Source organism: Crinia signifera, chromosome 6 (genome assembly GCF_055691185.1).
Source record: "Crinia signifera chromosome 6, ASM5569118v1, whole genome shotgun sequence".
Classification (NCBI taxonomy): Eukaryota; Metazoa; Chordata; class Amphibia; order Anura; family Myobatrachidae; genus Crinia; species Crinia signifera.
Window position 1 is genome coordinate 66,110,393 of NC_139222.1, and position 24,383 is coordinate 66,134,775.

Sequence of the window (24,383 nt, forward strand, 5' to 3'; positions counted from 1 at the left end):
TAAACTTACCACATGTTATTGTTTCATTGTGTAGATGCACAGGTTGCCCCAGATATATGCTTCAGGAGTAACATTCATGGGAACAAGCATCTGCACTGCAAGAAGATGGAGAATGGATTTCAAGGCTGCAGATCTAAGTATGTGCCATGAGTACCATATAAAGGACAATGGGGCAGATGTACTAAGCCTTAACAAGAGATAAATGCAAGTGTGATAAGGAAAGATAAACGTCCAGCCAATCACCTGCTAACTGACTTTTTTCAAACACAGCCTGTAACATGGCAGGTAGGATATGATTGGCTGGATGTTTAACTCTCTTTATCACCCATACATTTATCTCTTTTTAAGGCTTAATACATCTGCCCCAGTGTTAGATGCCACTACTGCTTAGGGCAGTGAACATGGCTAATATGATCTTTACTTCAATTTCCCTTATAATATATAACCCTACATCTGTCCTATGTATCATTTTGCACTGAGTGTACCAAAATATATCCAGTCATAAGACTGTGAGTCTGTCAGCCACTTAACAGTGAAATTGACTAAGATGGGAGTTCTATTGAAGATGGGATGTTGCTATGGGCAATCAATCAGATTATTATTATTATTATTATTTTTTAGAGAGTGCTAAATAAGTAGATTTTGATTGGTTGCTCGGGTCAACATCCCATCTTCAATAGAACTCACATCTTAATAAATAATCACCTTAAATGTTTACATTTAATGTTTTCTTGTGTTTGTCTTGATAGGGATGTGAAATGTGGCAGGATACACTGCATAAAGGGCTCAGAATTCCCTATTACCAACAACAAGTATATGATCAAACTGCATGGGGGTCAGGAATGTAAAGTGGCGGAGGTTTCCGATGAGGAGAGAGGGGTCACGGCTGACCTGGGCATGGTGTCGACAGGGACAAAGTGTGGCTTGGGAATGGTAAGAAATATTACAGCTTCTCGTAGCTGGTTTTATCTCACCTGATTGCATTTTGGGGGTGATTCATCTTTGAACGGATGGTGGGGGGGTCTCTGAAAATGCTGGCATTCCCCTGGGAACGTAGGCACACCGATGCCTGCTCGGGGCAGGCGGCTGACATCGCATGACGTCCGTGCCGGCCCCTTTTCTCCGTTTATTTCCAAAGGAGAGAAATCATTTGATGTTCAGCCACCATCGAATGTGAGGGGATGTGTTCTCAGACACAGCGGCGGGCGTTCATCGTGGCGGTGCTTACTCACTCGCTAGGCAGTGAGTGTAGGCTGCCTAGTGAGTGCACCTGAATCAGGCCCTTTGTGAGATGTGTCACTGATTCTTTAGAAGCCTGGCAGGGCCTGTTACATACAATCCATTTATGTTCTAGGTCTGTTTTGATGGTGAATGCCAGGATTTATCGGTGTACGGAGAACAGAACTGTTCTGCAAAATGTAACAAGAGAGGGGTATGTATACATGTCGTCATAATAAACGAATGACTTAGCATGTAGCAAAAGTGCCGGCAGTTTATGCGATTCGAGAAATTAGTGAAATTTGAGGAAGTTTTTTGTAAAGTGTCAGCAAGATCCAAACTGACTATTTAAGTGATGTTACCAAACAACTCCCCGCTCCCAGTATAACTGTAACCGGGGGCCCAAATGTTACTGATCCCAATGCAATTCCCAATGCAGATCTGATGTCTCAGGGATAGTACATTCTCTAGAAGTGGCAGTCAGGAGAGTTTGAGTTTGGCTGCTTGAGGGACACATTGCGGAACGTATTACCTGCTTATATCCATGATTGTAAGCTTGCGAGCAGGGCCCTCCTACCTTTTGACTGTCTGTAAATGCCCAGTTTGTTGTATCGCTGTCTCCTTTTGTAAAGCGCAACGGAATATGCTGCGCTATATAAGAAACTGTAAATAAATAAATGTGCTAATTGTAGTTGGTGGTCAGCACTGGTATCTATCCTGTCAGTTATAAATGATTGTTAGCATCAGTTGTTAGCAATATTGGGAAATAGAATTGTCCTGATTGCATTAGGTGTAAATCGTCCATTTATGAAGATCCACTGGTTATCATCCCTCAAGCGCTAATAGTTGGGGAACTGTTTATAAAACCACTGGTTTGTATGTATAGCTCCTAGTGTTAGAAATGAGTAAAATTGCAAATCTAATTTATCTTACTATAGATTTGTAACCACAAGCGACAGTGCCACTGTGATCCTGGCTGGGCACCACCATATTGCGACCACAAATTCACAGAGAATTATGCAGGTATGAAACTTCCTGTTACTAATCACTGTTACCAGGGTACTAAGCTCCCTACTTAATAGCGCCTCAATCATTAGGGCATAGTATTTAAATCAATTTAAACTCCCAAGTTGTTTTTTCTTGGCCAGTGTTCTTGGGATCAGTTTGCTTTACACGGTCAGAGTCATAATACATTAAAATAGGTGTGAAAAATTGGCAAGCAAACATTTTTATTCATCATAATGACCTGTAATAATTACCTTATATAGAAAATATAATCTTTTTTTTTTACACAATTACATTTTTTATTTGAATTTATATAACAAATGTCAGGCAAACGCTGGCATTATTAGTGAATATATTGAACATCTATCACAGAGATGTTGGCACTTAAAGGATTAATATGTGAACCAGCTATGTGCAGTCATGGCAGAGTAAGCTACTGTACTTACTTGATTGCAAAAAAAGCCCACACATAGTATAATTTCTAATGTGCAGAAGTAAAAAAAAATTAAAAAAAATCACAAATGGGTATTGGCCTTTGAGTTACAAAGTTTAATAAAAACACACCACATCGTTTTACAAAAACAAAATTTGGCACACTGGTTCGACAGAGCCATTAGGGTACTGGGATCTGAGGGTCTGTCTATCACAAAATTAAAGATGTTTACGAGAAAGACATCCTTGTTGCACTTAATGCAAATGGTGACTGTGGAACTCCTAAGATGCCACCTCCACACTTTCACTTGAGGGGCTGGAAAGTGGGTACTAGTGGCAATGTGTGGGGGGCAGTAGGTTGAGGTTTTGCCTAGGCTGACGAGAAGCCTTAACCCCTTCCCGACATTTGACGTACATTTACGTCATGGTCGGGAAGCACTTCCCGACACATGGCGTAAATGTACGTCATGGATTTAAACTGTCACCGCGTCTATAGACGCGGTGACAGTTTCAACATGTCTGCTGTCCCTGACAGCAGACATGTCCGTGCATGCCCAGGGGGGGCTGCGATGCCGCCCCCCCGTCGGCGATCGCTGTGATTGGCTGTTCAGTGTGAACAGCCAATTACAGCGTTTTCCTGTGTCACCGGCGAATAACGTTCGCCGGTGACACGGGATCGGAGGTGATTGGTGCTGTAAAGTACAGCACCAATCACCGCGGGGTGTAAGGGTGACACTGGTGTCACCGCACCCCGCCCGCCCCCAAAGGCCGTGATTGGTTCGTCGGACCGACGGACCAATCACAGCCATGGAGGGGGGTTTAAACTAACGGTGACTGCACTGCAGACGCCATTCCGGTCTGGAATAGCGTGCAGTGCGGTCACCGTGCCACCTGCCGCCATATACTGACCTGATCCTTGCTCCATACTTACCTGATCACTGCTTCATCGCTGCTTGATCACTGCTTGATCTGCCTAGTAGTGTGCTGGATGCTTCCTGGATCCTGTTGCTACTTGTGCCTTCCTGTGCTGTGAAATTGTGCTGCTGCAGTGTAATAGCTAGATAGAGAGATAGAGAGAGAGAGATAGAGAGAGATAGAGAGAGATAGAGAGAGATAGAGAGAGATAGAGAGAGAGATAGTGTCAGAGAGTGCTATATTTTGTGCTGCTGCAGTGTGATATAGTTATAGATAGAGAGAGAGATAGAGAGAGATAGAGAGAGATAGAGAGAGAGAGATAGATAGAGAGGCCTAGTGACAGAGTGCTATATTTTGTGCTGCTGCAGTGTGATAGTTATAGAGAGATAGAGAGAGAGAGATAGAGAGAGATAGTGACAGATTGTGCTATATATTTTTGATATAACTGACTGCTGCCCCCTCCTTTTGTGCTGATCAGTATAAATTAACTGATCAGCAACTTTTTGGGGGCGCAGGTTTTTTTTTATATATAGATATACCTGTCAGTGCTGCTGCTGTAGTGTCATAGAGTGATAGATAGTGATAGATAGTGATAGATAGTGAGAGATAGAGAGAGATAGAGAGAGATAGTGACAGAGAGTGATAGAGAGTGTATATTTTGTGTCTGCTACCCCCCCTTTTTGGGGGTGCAGGTTTTTTAGTGTCCTAGAGTGATAGATAGTGAGAGATAGTGAGAGATAGTGAGAGATAGTGACAGAGAGTGACAGAGAGTGACAGAGAGTGCTAAATTTTGTGTCTGCTGCCCCCGCCTTTTGTGCTGATCACTATATCTGAGGTGATCAGCAACTTTTTGGGGGTGCAGAGGTTTTTTTTTTTTTATATATATATACCTGTCAGTTGCACCAAAGGTTGTGCACCTGCTGCACCTCACTGGTAATCAGTGTCGCATCACTGATCACCTTTTTTTTTTTTTTGTGAGTGCTGTGGGGTCTTTTTTTAATTTTTTTTTTACACACACTGTGATTTTGTGGGTGTCCTGTGGCCACTGTGCGCTGATCAGTGACGTACATCACTGATCAGCTTTTTCGGCACAGGGTTGATCTATTTTTTTTTTTTTTTTGATCAAATTCCTGTTGCCTTTGAGCGCTGTTCAGTGACAGACGTTACTGACCAACATCTGTGCTCAATTTTTGACGCAGGACCTTTTTTTTTTTTTTTTTTTTTTAACCCCTTCAATTTTTTATTTTTAACCCCTTCATTTTTTTTTTTTTTTTATTGGTATAAAGTATTTTTTTTTTTCTGCACTACATACACACTACATATCCCCCGGGTTGAAATAAAGTTTGTACCCCCCCCCTACACTATACACGTGTTGAAACATTTCACTACCAGTAACACAAAAATAAAAATGGCATCCCAAATGTCCTCCCAAATGTCATCACAGTCATCCAGAAGAATGTATTCAGCGGAGGAGGCATATGCCCTGCTTGCTTCTGACTCTGACACAGCCAGTGATGCAAGCGGGGAATTTGAAGGATTCGCCTTAAGCTCCTCTTCCTCCTCTGATGATGAGGGACCCCCTCAAAGACGCCCCCGTAGAGCAGCTGAGACCCCCCCCCCCAACAATTGATCTCGTATGGACCCCACCACCAGACAATTTTGAGCCCCAGGTTCCTGAGTTTTTGGCCATGCCAGGAATCCAATTTGATTCCACAGGTCTCAGAGAAATTGACTTTTTCAAATTATTTTTCTCTGATGATTTTGTAAATTTAATGGTGGACCAAACTAATTTATATGCCCAGCAGTTTATTGCTCAAAACCCCACGTCATCATTTGCTAGGTGGACCCCTGTAGATGCAGTAGAGATGATGACGTTTTGGGGTCTGGTGTTTCATATGGGCATAGTAAAAAAGCCAGAAATTAGGCAATATTGGAGTACAGATGTTCTGTACAGTACTCCATTTTACCGTATGGCCATGACCCGGACTCGATTTGAGACAATTCTTAAATTTATACATTACACCGATAATGCACAGTGCCCACCCAGAGATGATCCCACCTTTGACCGGCTATTCAAAGTCAGGCCGGTCATTGATCATTTCAGTGCCAAATTTGAAGAGGTGTACATCCCTGAAAAATTTATTTGTATCGACGAGTCCCTTATACATTTTAAAGGAAGGGTTAAATTCCGCCAGTACCTTCCCAGTAAGAGGGCAAGGTATGGCATAAAAATGTATAAACTGTGTGAAAGCACCTCAGGGTACACCCACAGGTTTAGGGTTTATGAAGGGAAGGATTCAAGAATTGAACCGCCAGAATGCCCCCCCTCCCTCGTAGGTGTTAGTGGGAAAATTGTCTGGGATTTAGTGCACCCCTTCCTGGATAAAGGTTATCACCTCTATGTGGATAACTTTTACACTAGCATCCCCCTGTTTAAGGCCCTTGGTTCAAGAGGTACAGCAGCTTGCGGTACTGTGCGCAAGAACCAAAGAGGCCTCCCAAAAACGCACATTGCCCAAGTAATGAGAAGGGGTGAAAGCAGGGGAATATGCAACGAAAATATGTTGTTGGTCAAATATAAGGACAAGAGGGATGTCCTTATACTGACAACAATTCACGGAGACAGTACCACCTCCGTCCCTGTACGAGGTACCAGTACCCACACCTCAAAACCTAATTGTATCCTGGATTACAATAGGTACATGGGCGGAGTGGATCTTTCAGATCAGGTACTGAAGCCGTACAGTGCCCTGCGGAAAACAAAAATCTGGTACAAGAAGGTGGCCGTGTATATCATCCAGATGGCACTGTATAACGCTTACGTGCTATTCCGTTCTACCGGCCAGAGGGGGACATTTATGCACTTTCAAGAGGAAGTCATAAAGGGCCTAATATTTGGGAACCAGCAGGCAGAGGGCCCCAGTACTTCTAGTACTGGCCCCCGTATTGTACCAGGGCAGCATTTTCCTGATGAAATCCCCTCCACTGGAAAAAAGGGCAGGACACAAAAAAGGTGCAAAGTTTGCTATAAAAAGGGAATAAGAAAGCAAACTATTTTCCAGTGTGACACTTGCCCCGACAAACCCGGCCTATGTATAAAGGAGTGTTTTAAAATATACCACACATCTATGGAATATTAGGTTCATAATTTCACCGTGCTTCGGGGGTCTTGCTAATGCCACATAGCACCCACCATTCATTCCACCAGAATCTGAGCCGCAAAATCCAAAAATCACTCCTTCCCTTCTGAGTCCTGCCATGCACCCAACTGGTATTTTTTGGTCACATGTGAGGCATTGCCGTACTCGGGAGAAATTGGGGCACAGATTTTGGGGTGCTTTGTCTCCTTCATTCCTTGTGAAAATGAAAAATTTTGAGCCAGAACTGCATTTTTGTGTAAAAAAATGTAATTTTTCATGTTCACTGCCCAGTTTTATCAAAATTGGTGAAACCCCTGGGGGTTTGAAATGTACACTATACCCCTAGATGAATTCCCTGAGGGGTGTAGTTTGCAAAATGGGGTCACTTGTGGGGGGGTTCCACTGTATTGGTGCTTTGGGGGTCTTGCTAATGCGACATAGCACCCACCATCATTCCACCAGAATTTGTGCTGCAAAATCCAAATATCACTCCTTCCCTTCTGAGTCCTGCCACTTTTTGGTCACACATGAGGCATTGCCGTACTCGGGAGAAATTGGGGCACAGATTTTGGGGTGCTTTGTCTCCTTCATTCCTTCTGAAAATGAAAAATTTTGAGCCAGAACTGCATTTTTGTGTAAAAAAATGTAATTTTTCATTTTCACTGCCCACTTGTATCAAAATTGGTGAAACCCCTGGGGGTTTGAAATGTACACTATACCCCTAGATGAATTCCCTGAGGGGTGTAGTTTGCAAAATGGGGTGACTTGTGGGGGGGTTCCACTGTATTGGTGCTTGGGGGGTCTTGCTAATGCGACATAGCACCCACCAAAATTCCACCAGAATCTGAGCTGCAAAATCCAAAAATCACTCCTTCCGTTCTGAGTCCTGCCATGCACCCAACTGGTATTTTTTGGTCACATGTGAGGCATTGCCGTACTCGGGAGAAATTGGGGCACAGATTTTGGGGTGCTTTTTCTCCTTCATACCTTCTGAAAATGAAAAATTTTGAGCCAGAACTGCATTTTTGTGTAAAAAAATGTAATTTTTCATTTTCACTGCCCACTTGTATCAAAATTGGTGAAACCCCTGGGGGTTTGAAATGTACACTATACCCCTAGATGAATTCCCTGAGGGGTGTAGTTTTCAAAATGGGGTGACTTGTGGGGGGGTTCCACTGTATTGGTGCTTGGGGGGTCTTGCTAATGCGACATAGCACCCACCAAAATTCCACCAGAATCTGAGCTGCAAAATCCAAAAATCACTCCTTCCGTTCTGAGTCCTGCCATGCACCCAACTGGTATTTTTTGGTCACATGTGAGGCATTGCCGTACTCGGGAGAAATTGGGGCACAGATTTTGGGGTGCTTTTTCTCCTTCATACCTTCTGAAAATGAAAAATTTCGAGCCAGAACTGCATTTTTGTGTAAAAAATGTAATTTTTCATTTTCACTGCCCACTTGTATCAAAATTGGTGAAACCCCTGGGGGTTTGAAATGTACACTATACCCCTAGATGAATTCCCTGAGGGGTGTAGTTTGCAAAATGGGGTCACTTGTGGGGGGGTTCCACTGTATTGGTGCTTGGGGGGTCTTGCTAATGCAACATAGCACCCACCAAAATTCCACCAGAATCTGAGCTGCAAAATCCAAAAATCACTCCTTCCCTTCTGAGTCCTGCCATGCACCCAAATGGTATTTTTTGGTCACATGTGAGGCATTGCCGTACTCGGGAGAAATTGGGGCACAGATTTTGGGGTGCTTTTTCTCCTTCATACCTTCTGAAAATGAAAAATTTTGAGCCAGAACTGCATTTTTGTGTAAAAAAATGTAATTTTTCATTTTCACTGCCCACTTGTATCAAAATTGGTGAAACCCCTGGGGGTTTGAAATGTACACTATACCCCTAGATGAATTCCCTGAGGGGTGTAGTTTTCAAAATGGGGTGACTTGTGGGGGGGTTCCACTGTATTGGTGCTTGGGGGGTCTTGCTAATGCGACATAGCACCCACCAAAATTCCACCAGAATCTGAGCCGCAAAATCCAAAAATCACTCCTTCCGTTCTGAGTCCTGCCATGCACCCAACTGGTATTTTTTGGTCACATGTGAGGCATTTCCGTACTCGGGAGAAATTGGGGCACATATTTTGGGGTGCTTTTTCTCCTTCATACCTTCTGAAAATGAAAAATTTTGAGCCAGAACTGCATTTTTGTGTAAAAAAATGTAATTTTTCATTTTCACTGCCCACTTGTATCAAAATTGGTGAAACCCCTGGGGGTTTGAAATGTACACTATACCCCTAGATGAATTCCCTGAGGGGTGTACTTTGCAAAATGGGGTGACTTGTGGGGGGGTTCCACTGTATTGGTGCAACATAGCACCCACCATTCATTCCACCAGAATCTGTGCTGCAAAATCCAAAAATCACTCCTTCCCTTCTGAGTCCTGCCATGCACCCAACTGGTATTTTTTGGTCACATGTGAGGCATTGCCGTACTCGGGAGAAATTGGGGCACAGATTTTGGGGTGCTTTGTCTCCTTCATACCTTCTGAAAATGACAAATTTTGAGCCAGAACTGCATTTTTGTGTAAAAAAAATAATTTTTCATTTTCACTGCCCAGTTGTACCACAATTGGTGAAACCCCTGGGGGTTTGAAATGTACACTATACCCCTAGATGAATTCCCTGAGGGGTGTAGTTTGCAAAATGGGGTCACTTGTGGGGGGGTTCCTAACTTTTAGCATCTTATGGTGCCTAGAAACCTACATGGTGCCTAAAAAATAATCTCATAAAAAGGAGGCTCCAAAATCAAGTAGGTGCTCCTTCTATTATGAAGCCTGTGGTTTGGTCACCGTGCACACTAGGGCCACATATAGGATATTTATGAAAACAAAAGAATTGGGGGAATCAATTTTTAGTCACATTTCTCTAGTAAAATGTACTGTGTTCCTTAGAAAAATGTATTAAAATTGCAAATCTGCAAAAAAAATGAAATTTTTAAATTTCACCTACACTTTGTTTTAATTCCTGTGAAACACCTAAAGGGTTAACAAACTTCCAAAATGCTGTTTTGAATACTGTGAGGGGTGCAGTTTTTGAAATGGCATCATTTATGGGGGTGTCTCACATACAAGTCCCTCAAAGTCACATCAGAACTGAACTGGTCCCTAAAAAAATCAGTGTTTGAAATTTTCTTGAAAATTTGAGAATTTGCTATTCATATTGTAAGCCTCCTAGTGTCCCAAAAAATTAAAAGGAAGTTGAAATAATGATGTCAACATAAAGTAGACATATGGTCTATGTTAGTTATTCACTATTTTGAGTGGTAAGATTATTTGTCTCACAAGCAGAAAATTTAACATTTTGCAAATCGCTAAATTTTCCATTTTTTCACGATATTTTGGTATTTTTCACAAAAAAACACAGACTGTATCGACCCAAATTTACCACTAATTTGAAGTACAATGTGTCACGAAAAAACAATCTCAAAATCACTGGGATAAGTAAAAGCAAAAAAAAGTTATCCCCACTTAAGTGAGACATGTCAGATTTGAAAAAAAGGGCTCTGTCAGGAACGCAAAAACTGGCTCTGTCAGGAAGGGGTTAAGTAGCACCGTATTTCTCAGCTGATTGTTTCCCATACAGATGTGTCCTCATACACTATTGCACACAGATGTGCAAATGTCACATGTCACCCCAGGCCCTCGCACCACTTGGGGCATTCTTTTCTTTATGTTAATAACTACAACTTTTGAAATAAACTGTTATTTTTCTACAGAGAATGACAAAGGGCATCTAGCTGTTGGAATTCTGGTCGCTGTCTCTCTCTTTGCCGCCATTGTTGCCCTAAGCATTTTCTACTACAAGAAAAGACAAAGGAAATTTCCAGAAAAAAGGTGAGCGGGGCTCAAAGTAACTAATCAGCAAGCTGGCAATGTGTTACAAGTTGAGCAAAATCCCATTTAAGTCCATAAGAGCAGACAGACTGTTTCCTAAAAAAATCATTAGGGGTCTGTCCGATGAACACATATCAAAGAACAAGCTGTATTCTTTTATGTTTTCGCTGAAATATGTTACAGCTATACTCATCCTGTATTGAATCATTCTGGGATGAGGTTTCATGTTACAAACTAATTGCCATCAGCATTCCTGAGCCTTATGACCAATTATTGATTAGATTTTCTGTCAGAATAAATCAGCCTTTTTTTGGTGTCCATCAGCAATATGCTAATACGGCAGTATGAGTCATTGTTTTACCTTGGCAGCTCTCCGCTTCTTTCTGAATCATACAATGATATATTCTGGAAGTTGATCCAATTTGTCTGATGCTATGCTACAGTCTATTTGATGTGGTTACTAGTTGGATAGTGCTACGTAGGATATATATCCTACGTAGCACTATATATATATACCCCCACTGGTGTTTGACTTCTTTCTGTCTTTTACATTTGTGTTTAATATAAATAGAATGTAGATAACAATTTAAAGGGCCAAGACCATAAAGAAGGAAAGAAGAAGGTGATAGCTGTCACAGTAATAATAGAGTTCAGCAGATCACTCCAAAGCCTCTCTGCTCACTACATCATGCCACATGTGACTATTATTGCCAAAGAAAGTTATCAGTCATTAACTGTAACTATAAAGTTACTATCCGATTAGACTTTACTGCATGAAAGATTACCCATTTTCATTCAGAAACGCATAGGTACGAGGATAAGCTGTTTTTTTTATCCACAAAACAGGTCACTTATTAGAAAAAATCCCCTGAAAAGTGTTGGTTTCAAGGCTAATTGACTAGCAATTAGTCGTGGTAAATTACCGCACTTCCTCACTTCATAAGATGTCATTGTTGTTGTGTTGGAAAAAGCTGATTCATGATCATATGTTCTGTTTAGTAAAAGCACTATTGCTATCTTGTTACTTGTAAGTTAACCAGAGTTTTGGAGCCCAAACATGACCTGAAAATGTGTTAATATTTATGATCTACAGCAGTGACTGCCATTCCTCAAGGCACACTAGCAGTCCAGGTTTTAGAAATATACATGCTCAGAATAGGTGCTTAAATCAAAATAACTGAGGTACTAATTAAGGACCTTATTCTAGTCCACATGCAGCACTATGAATTTCGCAGCGCTGTGTTTGTGGATTTAACGCTGCTCGCACAGCTGCCCACTCACCCCCCCTCCCCCTTGCTCGGCAAGTTCCCCGCAGGCCCGCAAAATGGATTTGCATAAACATCCATTCGCAGCCTTGGGTGTGGGGGACAAACGATGGTCACTGACTATTGAATGACTCGGAAGGAGCACGCAAAACTAAGACACTCTCTGATGTCCTTTGCGTGCTCCCAGTACAGGAAGAGGGCGGGCAGTTGACGTTAGGTGATGTCAACTGCCCGCCCCCGGCAGCCGCATCACTGCTGAATTTCCATGGGAACGCCCAGCATTTTCATGGGAACGCCCATGAAATGCTGGGTGTTCCCATGGGTGCAGCCCATCGTCGCCCACCGCCCGCACTTGTAGGTGGGAACGGAACAGCCAACTAGCAGTTCACCGTGCCTGCTCGCACCAAACGTATGCACATGCGCAGAGGGGACTGAGTGAACCAGAATGTGGCAAAAATGTGGCTGTTCTTAAAACCTTGGCTGTTAATGTGCCTTGAGGAACTTGGATTTTAAATACTGACCTATGGTCTTCCAAATATACTGGACCTCATTTACAAAGAATACAAGATATGCAGTGAAAAATGACCTGCATTTTCATCATTGTGCATCAGTTATGCCCCATTTACCGTTTAACCTAATGGAGAGAAAGAGAGAGAGAACATTCTGCCTTTATTACATCTGGCTTTATCTGAGTTTAAAGATTTATTTTGTACTTCCTAATTTGAGCCCCGCTGTGTGTCATCATTACCTCTTTTATACCACAACCGGTCAGTGGCTTTTGCCACTTCCTACAGCTGCGCGGGGTCCTTCCTGTTCAGTGCTTCAGGACTTTTGTGGTTTTGATACAGCTGTGTGCTATGTGCTATTTGTTTATTCTTGGTGGAAGAGGAACTGATGATATGGACTGGTCAGCAACAGAGGAATGACTCAATAACTTTGCACACATACTATTTCTTCAGTTTATGTGATTAACACTTCACACCCAGTGATTATTTGGGTTCATGATAAATCTTCCATATACGATGCAATTTTGTCTGTTTCTTATTTTCCAATGTTATCAATGAATAAATCATTATTGCTGATGTCATTACATAAAACATGTTTAAAAATATGTATGGGAGGCAGAATGGATGAATTTCCTGTAATAAACTTAGGTGAAGGAGAGACAGTATATAGATAGTCAATAGGGCGACATCAGATGGTTGACACACAAGAATCAACAGATTTAAATGGTTGACATGCAAATTGTCGACTCAACACAGGAAAAAACATTCCCATCCCCCTTTATGACTCTCCCCCTGGTCCCTAAACTTAACCTTTCCTCTAGTGCCTAACCTTAACTGTCCCCTTCTGCAGCCTAAACATAACCCTTCCCCAAGTGTCTAACCCTAATCCTAAAAATCATGAAAAACCCTTTTCTGTGCCGGCCTTTTGACCCTGTCGACCAATTGTCTGTTGACCATTTGGATACCTGAACAGGTTTTCAATGCATCTTACTTTTTTTATCCAGTTCCTGCTCTAAGCTACTGCAGTTCATGCCAGTGACAGTGTTGTTTGTTTTTAGGACGGCCACTCCTGTCTCAGGGTCTGGATTGTCCAATCCTTTATTCCAAGACAGTGGTAGCAGCAAGCCTTTCATAAAGAGGGATGCCCCCAGTCACCTGATTGGACGTCCCCAACTGATTGCCAGCACTTCTAATCTGCAAGACTCCAGAGCTGCCTTCATCACTATAGTACCCAGTGATGACACAGTAAAGGTGAGAGTTGGGAATTCCAATATATCAAAAAAGGCCATTTTAAGGTCACATGTTCTAAAGTAATCATTCATTTTTACTAATGAATCCATCATAGGAGTTAGGGTTTTCAGTGGTATTATTGACACCTTTTGGAGGTTGATTGCATACACACGGTGCAGTTTTGGGTACGCAACTGGGACTCCCCAGAGCCAAGAACCACTGGTATCGACTATACACACAGAGCGATTTTGACCATGGAGCGTATTGGCATTGCAAGCTGTATACACATGGTGTAATGTACTGGGTTATACCGATATGGACTATGGTTAATATTGGTAGTTCATCTTGCACTGTGTGTATACTACTTTAGGTACTTGTGTACTTTCAATGCGGCAGGTTACGATACATTTTCAGCGTAGCCCAACGGCTGCCTAGCGTAGTCAGCATAGTGTCCCCTTCAGGCAGCTTAGTCACTGTACTGTCCCCGGGAGCTGCAGCTCTGTACCCGGCAAGCCTAGTGAGCGCTTCTCACACAGCGCCCCCTGGGAAAGTACCACTAATTGCTACTTTCCGCTTTAGTACTTTACATGGCTTAATTTAGTTTGAATTAAATAATATATTTGTGCAGACTGTGTAGGTTAGAAAACATTCACTATAATTATGTGTTCGCTAAATGGCACAAAGAAAGTAGAGACTTAGAGGTAGATGTATAAAGCAGTGATAAGGGAGAAGTGTGCCAGAGGAGAAGTGGCCAATCGCAACCAATCTGCTGCTCTGTGTAATATATTATGCAAATTACAGATGTTACTTCAGTGCTGATTGGTTGCCATGGGCCACTTCTCCTCTGGCCCACTTCTCTACCCTTATCACTGCTTCATGCATCTACCCCTTAATCTGCTTCCTACAGTTGTATCCTTATACACTGTTGCAGTGGTTTGTGGGTGCTTACTCATGCTGGCACCTGTGGTCCAATCACACTGCCTGGTAAAATATCAAGTGTAAGCATATGAAGCATAGCATTGCCACAAAGTGTGCGTACATATAACGGCAACCACAAATGGGGACTTAGTTTAGGTCTCACGTAAACATTAAAGCTATATTGTTATTTGCTAAGCATTGAATCTAGCAGTGTATGTGCTGTTTTCATCTACAGATATAGCCGCGCTCATTGTTGCTGTGCCACGGCCACACGAGGCGCGGAGTCACTACACTGCGCCATCGCAGCTCAGTGCATTTCTATTAGCCACTATGAGCGAAATAGACGCACAAACGTGCGACAGACATGGAAATTGAGCATGGCTACCTCTGTATTTCTCTGCTTCATGCTTTGATGGGCTTTGTTTTTGTCTTACAGGGTCCCTCATTCATCTCCAGTCCCCAGCCAGTAACGCCTGTATCTGTCCCTAAATCCTCTCAGGTATTTTTCTTTTGTTTTAAGTTCTAAGAATTTGTCTTTAATAAATCTGTGTCGTAAACATTTCAGTGCTATGTACAGATCACTACTGCCTACAGGTATAACCATGTGGTCTATTTATGAAGCAGTGGGAATGGTGGAGATGTTGCCCACTCAGCTGCTATGTCTAAAGGCCCCCATACATTAGGCCGACTTGTCCTTAGGACAAGTCGGACCCAATTCTCCTGTGAGCCGCCCGGCAGCTCCCCGGGAGGCTCACATAAAATTTGGCACTTGATGAGCCAGATTTTACATGTGATAAATCGCTTGCGATTTATCACATGTAAAACAAATGGGGAGCTGCAGGGCGGTGAGGAGCAGTGGGGCGGGCAGCGGCAGTAGTGGGGGCGGGCGGCGGCAGTAGTGGGGGCGGGCGGCGCAGTAGTGGGGGCGGGCGGCGGCAGTAGTGCCTGGCCGGCATGCTGTGGTCACAAATAGTAGCGCTGCCGCTGCGGGACGGGACGCACAGTGGCGGCTATTCGATTATCAAAATACCTGTCAAATGACCGGCCGTTCTGTGATTGGCTGAGAGAGCTCTCAGCCAATCACAGAACGGCCGGTCATTTGACAGCTATTTTAAAAATCTAATAGCCGCCACTGTGCGTCCCGTCCCGCAGCGACAGAGCTACTATTTGTGACCACAGCATGCCGGCCAGGTCAGCATCACTCGCCGCACCCGGCACCCGCCGGGAACTTATTTGTGAGCTGCCGCCCGCCCCCACTACTGCCGCCACCCGCCCCCACTACTGCCGCTGCTATTTGTTATCACAGCCGGCCAGGTCAGTGTGTCTGCCCGCCATGCTCCCCCGCCCCCCGGTGTCTGCATGCATATGCCTGACAGGTGGGCAGGCATATGCATAGCATACAGGGAGGTCGGATGATCTTATGTGCTGACCGTCCGACCTCCCTGATCCGGTCTGATGCGCACGGGACCGCGCATCGGATCGGATCATATATCACACACCTGCGATTTTGGGGCGATTTCATCCGGTTATCGGCCCAAAGTGCCGAAATCGGATGAAATCGTCCCAAAATCGTATAGTGTATGGGGGCCTTAACTTTATAGAATCCACTTGACAAATGTTACCTCAAAACTGATTGACTGCCACGGGCAGCTTCTCCACTTTTTTCACTGCTTCTTGAATAGACCACCATGTCATTGCCATTTCTGTGCAAGCTTCCTCTCATTAATAGGGTTTTTTCTAATATGTCGGCAGTGTTTAGTGCCAAACTTACAATAAATGGCAAAAGACCTTCCTTTTCTTTTATGACGGGAAACATGATAGCATGTTTATTTTGAACAAAAAGGAATTTATTAATGCTTTAACCCTCATGAGAAGTTACCAGCTATGGGGTATATGCACTAAGCTTTTTTAAAGTGGCAATCATTTACAGTGAAAAAAACAGGTTGATTTTGTCGGACGGCTCCCTGACAGTCGGGATTCCGACAGTCATTCCTCCGACGTCGGAATCCCGACTGCTCCCTCGTGGGGGTCCATGACCCCCACAGAGGGAGAATAAAATAGGTGGCGAGCACAGCGAGCCCGCAAGGGGCTTCATTGCGCTCCCCACACTGTGCAGTCGGGATTCCGACGTCTGACTAATGACTGTCGGAATCTGTACCACACCCGATTTTGTCATGTAAATGATTGCTGCTTTTAAAAAAAAGCTCCTAAAGTCTCTCACTTTCTTATTCTCACACCCTGTTACATATGGCCTTTGGAGAGAGATGAAGTCTATGCAGATAAAGGGGCCAATTCATGAAGCAATGAAATGAATAAGGAATTGAGGCAGTGGAGAAGTTGCCCATGACAACCAATATAATGCTACGTATAATTTTATAGAATGCACTTCGTCAGTGTTACTTCAAAGCTGATAGGTTACTATAGGCAAATCCCCTAGTGGCTCTCTTTTCCCATCTTTTCACTACTTCATGAAAAGACCCCAATGTACCAACCAATCAGCTCCTAAGTGCCAATTTTGCAAACGCAGTCTGTAACATGGTATTTAGGAGCTGGTGTGCTGGCATTTTATCTCTCTCCACTTTCTTTCTCTAAAAGGCTTAGTAAAGTAACCCCATTATTTTATACTAATGAATTACAACATCCTGTTGCATAAAAAGGTGCGCATGCACGGGGTTCCCCTGTGAACAAAGCCAGCGATGGCTTGTCATCACTTGCCGTTCTCAAGTGGATTGACAGGCGGGCGACATTTGTGGGCGGTACCTTGGCGTTTTCTGGAAGTGCCCCAGAAAACACAGGAGGCACTCGTCCGTTGGGAGAATGTGCCACTGATGCCACCAGCGGCCTCGATCTCCCCACAGTCATCGCATCGCCAAGTAAGTCTGAACTTACTTGGTGACTGCACGAGGAGGGGAGGGAATCCATTAGATCTTGAGTGTTTCCGAACAGATTTCCCCATTTGCAGGGTTGGGAACGCATTCGCAGCTGTGCACAGGGTCCGGGGTGGCGTTTACCTAATCGATGGGTTCCAAAGATTCTCAGCTCAGCGATCAGGTCTAATCGGGCCCCTGATCCTGCCGAGATTTCTGTTTGCTGTCTGCAATTGGAAGTCGAGTGCTATTATCTGCTTTTGCACAAATCTCTACAACTGTACTGCCAACAGCCCGCTGCCTACTGGCACAGCAGTCTTCGCTGGTATTTGGTACCTACCCCAAAATAGATGCAAAAGATACAAATGTAAATGCATATTTAGGACTTTATCAACTCTAGCTACATAGCTACGACACTCCCTTAGATTGTTCTCTTACGTGCGTACACCCAGTTTGTGCCCAGTTCATAGCCGGAAATGCGAGAGAAACATCTAATGCTGCTTTCCCACTGCAGACCAGTTTAAAGTACTGGTAATCTTAAATGGTATTTAAAACGGTATTAGCATTCCCACTGCAGCAGATTACCGTTTTAAATACCATTTAAGTACCATTCCCATTGCAGTGAACCGTGTAAAATGTAGAGTGCCTAACCCCCCCTCCCCCAAGTGTAAAGAGTGCCTAATCCCCCCCCCCCCCACCCCTAGTGTAAAGAGTGCCTAACCCCCCATACCTGCCCTGTGCCCCACCTCCCCTCCCCTTGTACTTACCTGCGCGGGGATGCAGGGGGTCCATGCAGGGTCAGGCAGTCCCAGTGCCTGATGAGAACTAATAGTTCTCACTTTGCGCATATGTAATGAATGCACGTGCATACTAATGATCTGCTCATTTCATATGCGCATATGTAATGAGCGGCTCTTTATTATGCACATGCACTCATTACACATGCACAAAGTGAGAACTACTAGGTCTCATCAGGCACTGGGACTGCCTGGAGGCTAAATAACGTTTAAGAGGCATTCCCACTGCCTCTTAAGCGTTATTTTAACGTGTAGGCTTTAAAAACGGGTTGAAATACCATTTAGCTTTAAACGGTATTTCAACTCTGGCACTTTCCCACTGCAGCCTTAAAACGGTAAATTGCACTGAAAATCGGCAATTTACAGTTTTTTTGCTGCAGTGGGAAAGGGGCATTAGATGCGTGTTTGTTGCAGCACATGCTCAGATGTCCACGTTCCAGCTTGTGTGCGATTCGGAATCACGCTCTAAATATTTTTTAGAATTTTATCAAGACAAATGTTTTGTACATGTGCAATAATAGATTATTTTCTTTTTTTTTTATTCATCCATTTCTTAAGGTGTCAAAACCTCTTGTAGCACCACCTAGACTTCCCAGCACAGCTGTGCCTGCACAAGGTGGAGCAGTATACCCGCAGGTTTGTGACTTCTGACATTAGTAATACACATAAGCAGCCACCTTACACGATATTGCTCATGTTTAAATCTGTGTTTTACTGAGATTGGTCTTTCCTTCTTTATTTTAGAAACCGACACCTCCAAACAAACCATTGCCAGTCCTGAAACCAAAACCGGTAATTAATGGCTTAAGCTGAATTTGATTTCCCAATACAGACATTTATGCGGGGTACACACCAGGACGACCCGCTCACGATGCACATCGTGAGCGGGTCGTCAGTGTCTCGTCCGACCCGCTCACGATGACGCGGGAGGGCACGACCCGCTCACGATGTGCACCGTGAGCGGGTCCGATCCGATGGCGACCCGCACCCGGTTCTATGGTCGTCATTGAGATCCTACCTGCAGCAGGTAGGATCTCAATAACGACCGACCGACCCGCGGGACCGCGCATCGGATCGGAATCGCTCCACACCAGGTCAGAAAAGGGCCCAATCAGCACACAATCTACATCCGATTGATCGGAATTGGATCTAGATTGTGCTGATCGGGCCCTAGTCGTCCTGGTGTGTACCTAGCATAACCCTCATATTATTCGATTGTAGGTGTTTTTGCCCTTTTTTGATTACTTTTTTACTTATACTTTTTCATGTAACGGGGCGGGGGAGAGACACAAAATAGGACAGAAAATCCGTAAAAAATACACACAACTGCGACCAAAAGTGGCGGATTCGTCGTTCCACGTGGTTTTTGCCTATGTTGAAATTTTTTACTATTTGAAAAATCGGCACCGGCATTGAATAGGGCAAATCCAATTGCTACTGAATGGACCGAAATTGCGCTCCATTTGAATCTTGTGGTCACAGTCTTTTTCAGTCTGTTCTCCATACAGTCGTGTCTTGGAAGTTTTGAAATAGAGCAGGGCTCTTTCAGTTGCCAAAAGCTGCTGCATTTCCATACTCATATTAAATGACTACATGGTATCTTGCATGGAGCTATCCTATAGTCTGCAACTTCATGCAAATCCAAATTCTAAAAACTTTTTAATGTCACCCACTGCCATTTTTTTTTTTTTTTTAGGAATTAAAACAGAAACCATCACCTGTGGCTCCTTTACCACCTTTAAAACCATCGGCAATGAAAACTACCCCTCACCCGTTGCACGTGAGTATAAGTGATACCGGTGAAATTTCAGTTCCAAGAGACATTGGGGGGGGGGGGGGTGATTCAGGTTTTTTTTGCAAAAGCAAACTCCTTCTTTAATGGACAAAACCATGTGCACTGCAGATGGAGCAGATGTAGCATGTGCAGAGAGAGAATTACCTTTAGGTGGGGTGTGTTCAAACTGGACTCTATATTGCAGTGTAAGAAAAAAAGCAGCCCGTATTTACTCTGCACAGAAACAAAATAACTCACCCAAATGTAACTCTCTCTGCATGTTACATCTGCCCCCCTCCCCCCGCACTACACATGGGCCCTTATTCTGATCGGTGCGGACGGAGCCGATTATGCGGCCAGGACCGTGCGTGCGAAACCCCGCCTTCCATACGGATCGCCAACTCCGTCCGTATGCGGTAAGAAGCTGGCCGAACGGACCGCACGTGTATTTTTCACGGAATACGCCTCCTCCATCTAAGGGAACCTCCCCCATCATTCGTGCTCCACCAGCAACCTCAGACCACGCGGACATTTTTCCGTGCAAAAGCAGGGATCTGGGCGGGCAGCTGACATCCGGCGATGTCATATGTCCGCCCCCTCCACGTGCGTCACGGCCGCATTACCATACGTACGGCCATCGTTTTCATGGGAACTCCCATGAAATGCGGGGCAGATGCATATGGCAATGAGCCCAAATAGCCCTTCACGCCCCTCTCCACCCCCTGTTCGGAGTGTTCACATATCATGCGGGATTTGGCCGTACGCCCCGCTCGCACATGCGCAGAGACGCCTCTGCACATGCGCAGACACAAAACATCGGCGGGCCGAACGCAAGCGGATATATATCCGCACCGATCAGAATAAGGGCCATGGTTTTGTCCATTAAAAAGGCAGGTTTTTTTTTTTATAACAGTGGTATTCACTATGAGCAGCTGCCATATTTGGTTGTGCGCATATTAGGAGAATGCGGTCCCTTAACATCACCTCTTTTAAGGTGATATTTAGTAAGCCATGAAAAGTAATAGAGAGTGATAAACCTCCAACCAATCAGCTCCTACCTGTCATTTTTCAAACCCAGCCTTTGACATAGCAGGTACGATGAGCTGATTGGCTGGTGCTTTATCACTTTCCATTTTATCAATTTTTAAGCTTAGTACATCTGGCCCTTAAAGTGTATTTCTATACAGCGCAAGGGACATTCTGACTATCCCAACAACACTATTTATTTAGCTAGACATGTATTCACTCTAGCCACCATTCCTTCATTTTAAAAATGGCTTTATACTCCGTTATGTAGGACTATTCTAAGTTTTGCATATTGCAATTACAATTGCTCAGCAAAGGAAAATTCCTTTAGTCTAAACAGCTTAGGGTTGTCAAACAAAGCAGTTAAACTGACAGATGATTATTTAGTTTAATCATATGATACAGTGGAACAGCCTGCAACTATTCCTCCCCACAAGACTCTCCTGGCTGGATTCCATTCTGTTCAAAAGTGTGTATTGGGGGTGTTTGTAAGGCTAATCTATTAACTCTGGAATTAAGCCATTAAAGTGCAAATCCTTTGCTCAGAGTGAATATGTCATTGCTAACGTCAATAGCTTTTAAAGTTATTGATTAGGCTCCAAAGAAAAAAACAGAACACTTATTTGTACTTTACTGACCTTGAAACTGTTTTTTATTTTGCTTTCAGAAAATTGCCTTGAGACCTCCTGTATCACAGAGATGACCCTTTCTATGATCTACGGGGCTAGCCAAAGATTGAAGAGTCAAGACATATCAGTGTCAAGGTGCCTACAGATAGTCATGGTAACCACTCGATAAAACACAAGATGTGCCTTAAGGATTCTTTTTTATGAGAGGCTTGTGACATCAGTTCCCATTAACGAAGCCTTGAGCAGAATGTTTATGCTTTCTGATTCTGTTTAGCACATTGTAAAAGGACTCCGGGCAGTTTGTGTTTGATGCAAATACGTAAGAGCCCAACTGGAATGAAGACTAAAGACAATTCGGTGGAACTACATTTGCTGGCATCAGGATATTTTTGCCAGGATTAACACTTTGGTAGTTTCCAACAGCACAGAATCACTCCGACCAATCAAGGAAGAATTCCAGGCTAACACTCTACTTCCAGTGCAATATGGGATTTGTGGTTTAACAGACCAGACAATTTGCACTAAACCACACGGACATCCAGTAGGAAAAAATGTTTTTAAGCAAAAATCTCAAGTGTGTTCTAAGAAATCTATTTTTACATTCATTAATTTGCACTGCCTCATGCACACTTTTGGCTGTAGGGTTAAAGGGATTTCAATTCACTTTATTCATCTTTGTTTTGATAATAATAATAATAATCTTTGTCATGGACGCAGATTGTTTACAAATATGGTTTCCTTGCTGCTCTGCCCTCTACATTTACCTAGAATCTCAATTAGCTTTATTTATAAATTTACATTTACATCTGAACAATAGTTGCATGCTTTATACTTCTTTTACACTAGGATTTCGTAAACTTTAATATGTGTATTATTATTTTTTATTATTGTATTACTATTTATAAAGTATGCTTATCTCCATGTTGGAGGAAGCATCAGTTTACATGTTAGGTACACACAAATGCGTGATAGGAATGAATTCTTGGTCACTGACATCCTATGCAGAACCATAGTACATACATTCTCCTATATCCTCTTAGACACACATTCTTCTATTTTGAACATTATAACAATGAAGAGACTTATTCTGCAGCGCTACAAACATCTCATAGACTGTAACTGGCCTTTTTTTAATCTTCTGGAAAAAAATGGTTCATTTAGAAATTACAGAGTAAAAGACATATTGTGTTTCATCTCAAAACCACACCGTATCTTCAGTTTCCACTGTGATATGTAATTGGAAACACTTAAGTACTATGAAAACTGGAGTCACAGGACTAGTCATCACCGAACATTGCAACCTTATGACTGCCAGGATAGTCTGAGACACATAGCTGAGCAGTGTGGTCAGAGGTTATGCTGAAAGACTGGATTGCTGCCTAGCCAAAATCCACTGGTGCTTTCTTCACAGAACCATACGTGACTTTTCTTTTTACTATTGTTTGTCATGTGAACCAGCACAGAAAAGGTTAATTTATTCCCATGCACATATACCTTTTCAAACTGGTAGGATTTTTTTTAATTATTATTATTTCTCCTGTGAATTGTTATATGCTGCATTCCTGTATGTTTTTTATTACATCTTTTTGAACAAAGAGTCCTGCAATGCACAGTGGAAGTGTAGTGCAAAGATTCCTTGGGCAGACAAAAGGCTTAAATTATTGTATAAACTATTTGTTGAAAGAATAGTTGAAGATGGAATTCCTGGGTATGGTTTTCAGGCCACTACAGTGTGAACGTATTTTTAATATACTGTTATACTGTTTTTTTTTATTAATAAAAAAGTGTAATATTGGAGATTCTCTGTAGTTAATGAAATATTACTGCAAATTTGGCCTCTGTAGTGTGTGGATTGTACGTCAACATGGTGTTATTATATAGTAAATTGAAATGCATTACTGTTCACTACTGCTGCAAAAGTTAAGTATATGTACAAGTATAGTCTTGACTTGAACAGGATTATGTCCCCTCTGCCCACAATCACACACCATCTTTCACACAGTATAGCCACAACAGGAGCATGTGGCAACAGGCTTTTTCTATTATATAGGAAGTCCATGGATTGTGTGGAATATTATTCAAGAAGTAACCAAGCTTAAATTAAGCAGAGTTTTCGTAAAGCAAAAAATCCAGTTACACTTTCATCCCCTCTTCCCTCTCAGCACCTGCACTTCTCATTGGGCCAGATGCACTAAGCTTCAAAAGTGATAAAATTGAGAGTGATACACAACCAACCAATCAGCTCCTGCCTGACATTTTTCAAACACAGTCTGTGACATGGCAGGTAGCAGCTGATTGGCTGGTGGTTTATCACTCTCCATTTTATCACTTTTGAAGCTTAGTGCATCTGGCCCAATGTCTGCTTCCCTCCCCCACTCCTCAGCTACTTCCCTTGCTCAACCCCTGCCCCTTTTACTAATTGGTTCTTCTGTAACACCTAGCCCCTTACCCCAATTCCCTTTCTAAGATAGCTCCACTTCCTAGGCTGGGACACAGACATTTCTGCACAGATGTCAGTGGAAGCTTAAACCTGGTGCAGTCCTTGAGTCAGTCGTGGATTAGAAGCAGCTGTGGCGTGCTTGTCCGTGGCTAATTATGTGTACAGCTGTGGCTGCTGGTCACTAATTCATGATTGGCTCGCAGTTTAAAATGCTCTGCACCTGCCCTGGCACCAGAACCTGATCAGAAATGTGTCACATACCCACTTATGTTTGTGTTCTGCTGGAACTAAGACTTATGAAGATATGTGTATAATTTAGGAAGATAG

At 43.2% G+C, this 24,383-nt stretch overlaps 1 protein-coding gene across 1 annotated transcript in view; it reads left to right on the forward strand.

The window, feature by feature from the left end:
* The window catches only part of ADAM8 (ADAM metallopeptidase domain 8), a 55,491-nt gene extending 32,078 nt beyond the window's left edge, over positions 1–23,413 (forward strand). The window contains exons 15-25 of the mRNA XM_083146181.1: positions 35–137; positions 750–933; positions 1,355–1,432; positions 2,157–2,241; positions 10,487–10,604; positions 13,434–13,626; positions 14,960–15,022; positions 18,746–18,823; positions 18,932–18,979; positions 19,884–19,967; positions 21,655–23,413. Coding sequence (XP_083002307.1) covers positions 35–137; positions 750–933; positions 1,355–1,432; positions 2,157–2,241; positions 10,487–10,604; positions 13,434–13,626; positions 14,960–15,022; positions 18,746–18,823; positions 18,932–18,979; positions 19,884–19,967; positions 21,655–21,690 — 1,070 coding nt within the window. The 3' untranslated portion in view covers positions 21,691–23,413. The remainder of the gene's footprint in view (positions 1–34; positions 138–749; positions 934–1,354; positions 1,433–2,156; positions 2,242–10,486; positions 10,605–13,433; positions 13,627–14,959; positions 15,023–18,745; positions 18,824–18,931; positions 18,980–19,883; positions 19,968–21,654) is intronic.
* The last annotated feature ends 970 nt before the right edge of the window (positions 23,414–24,383 follow it).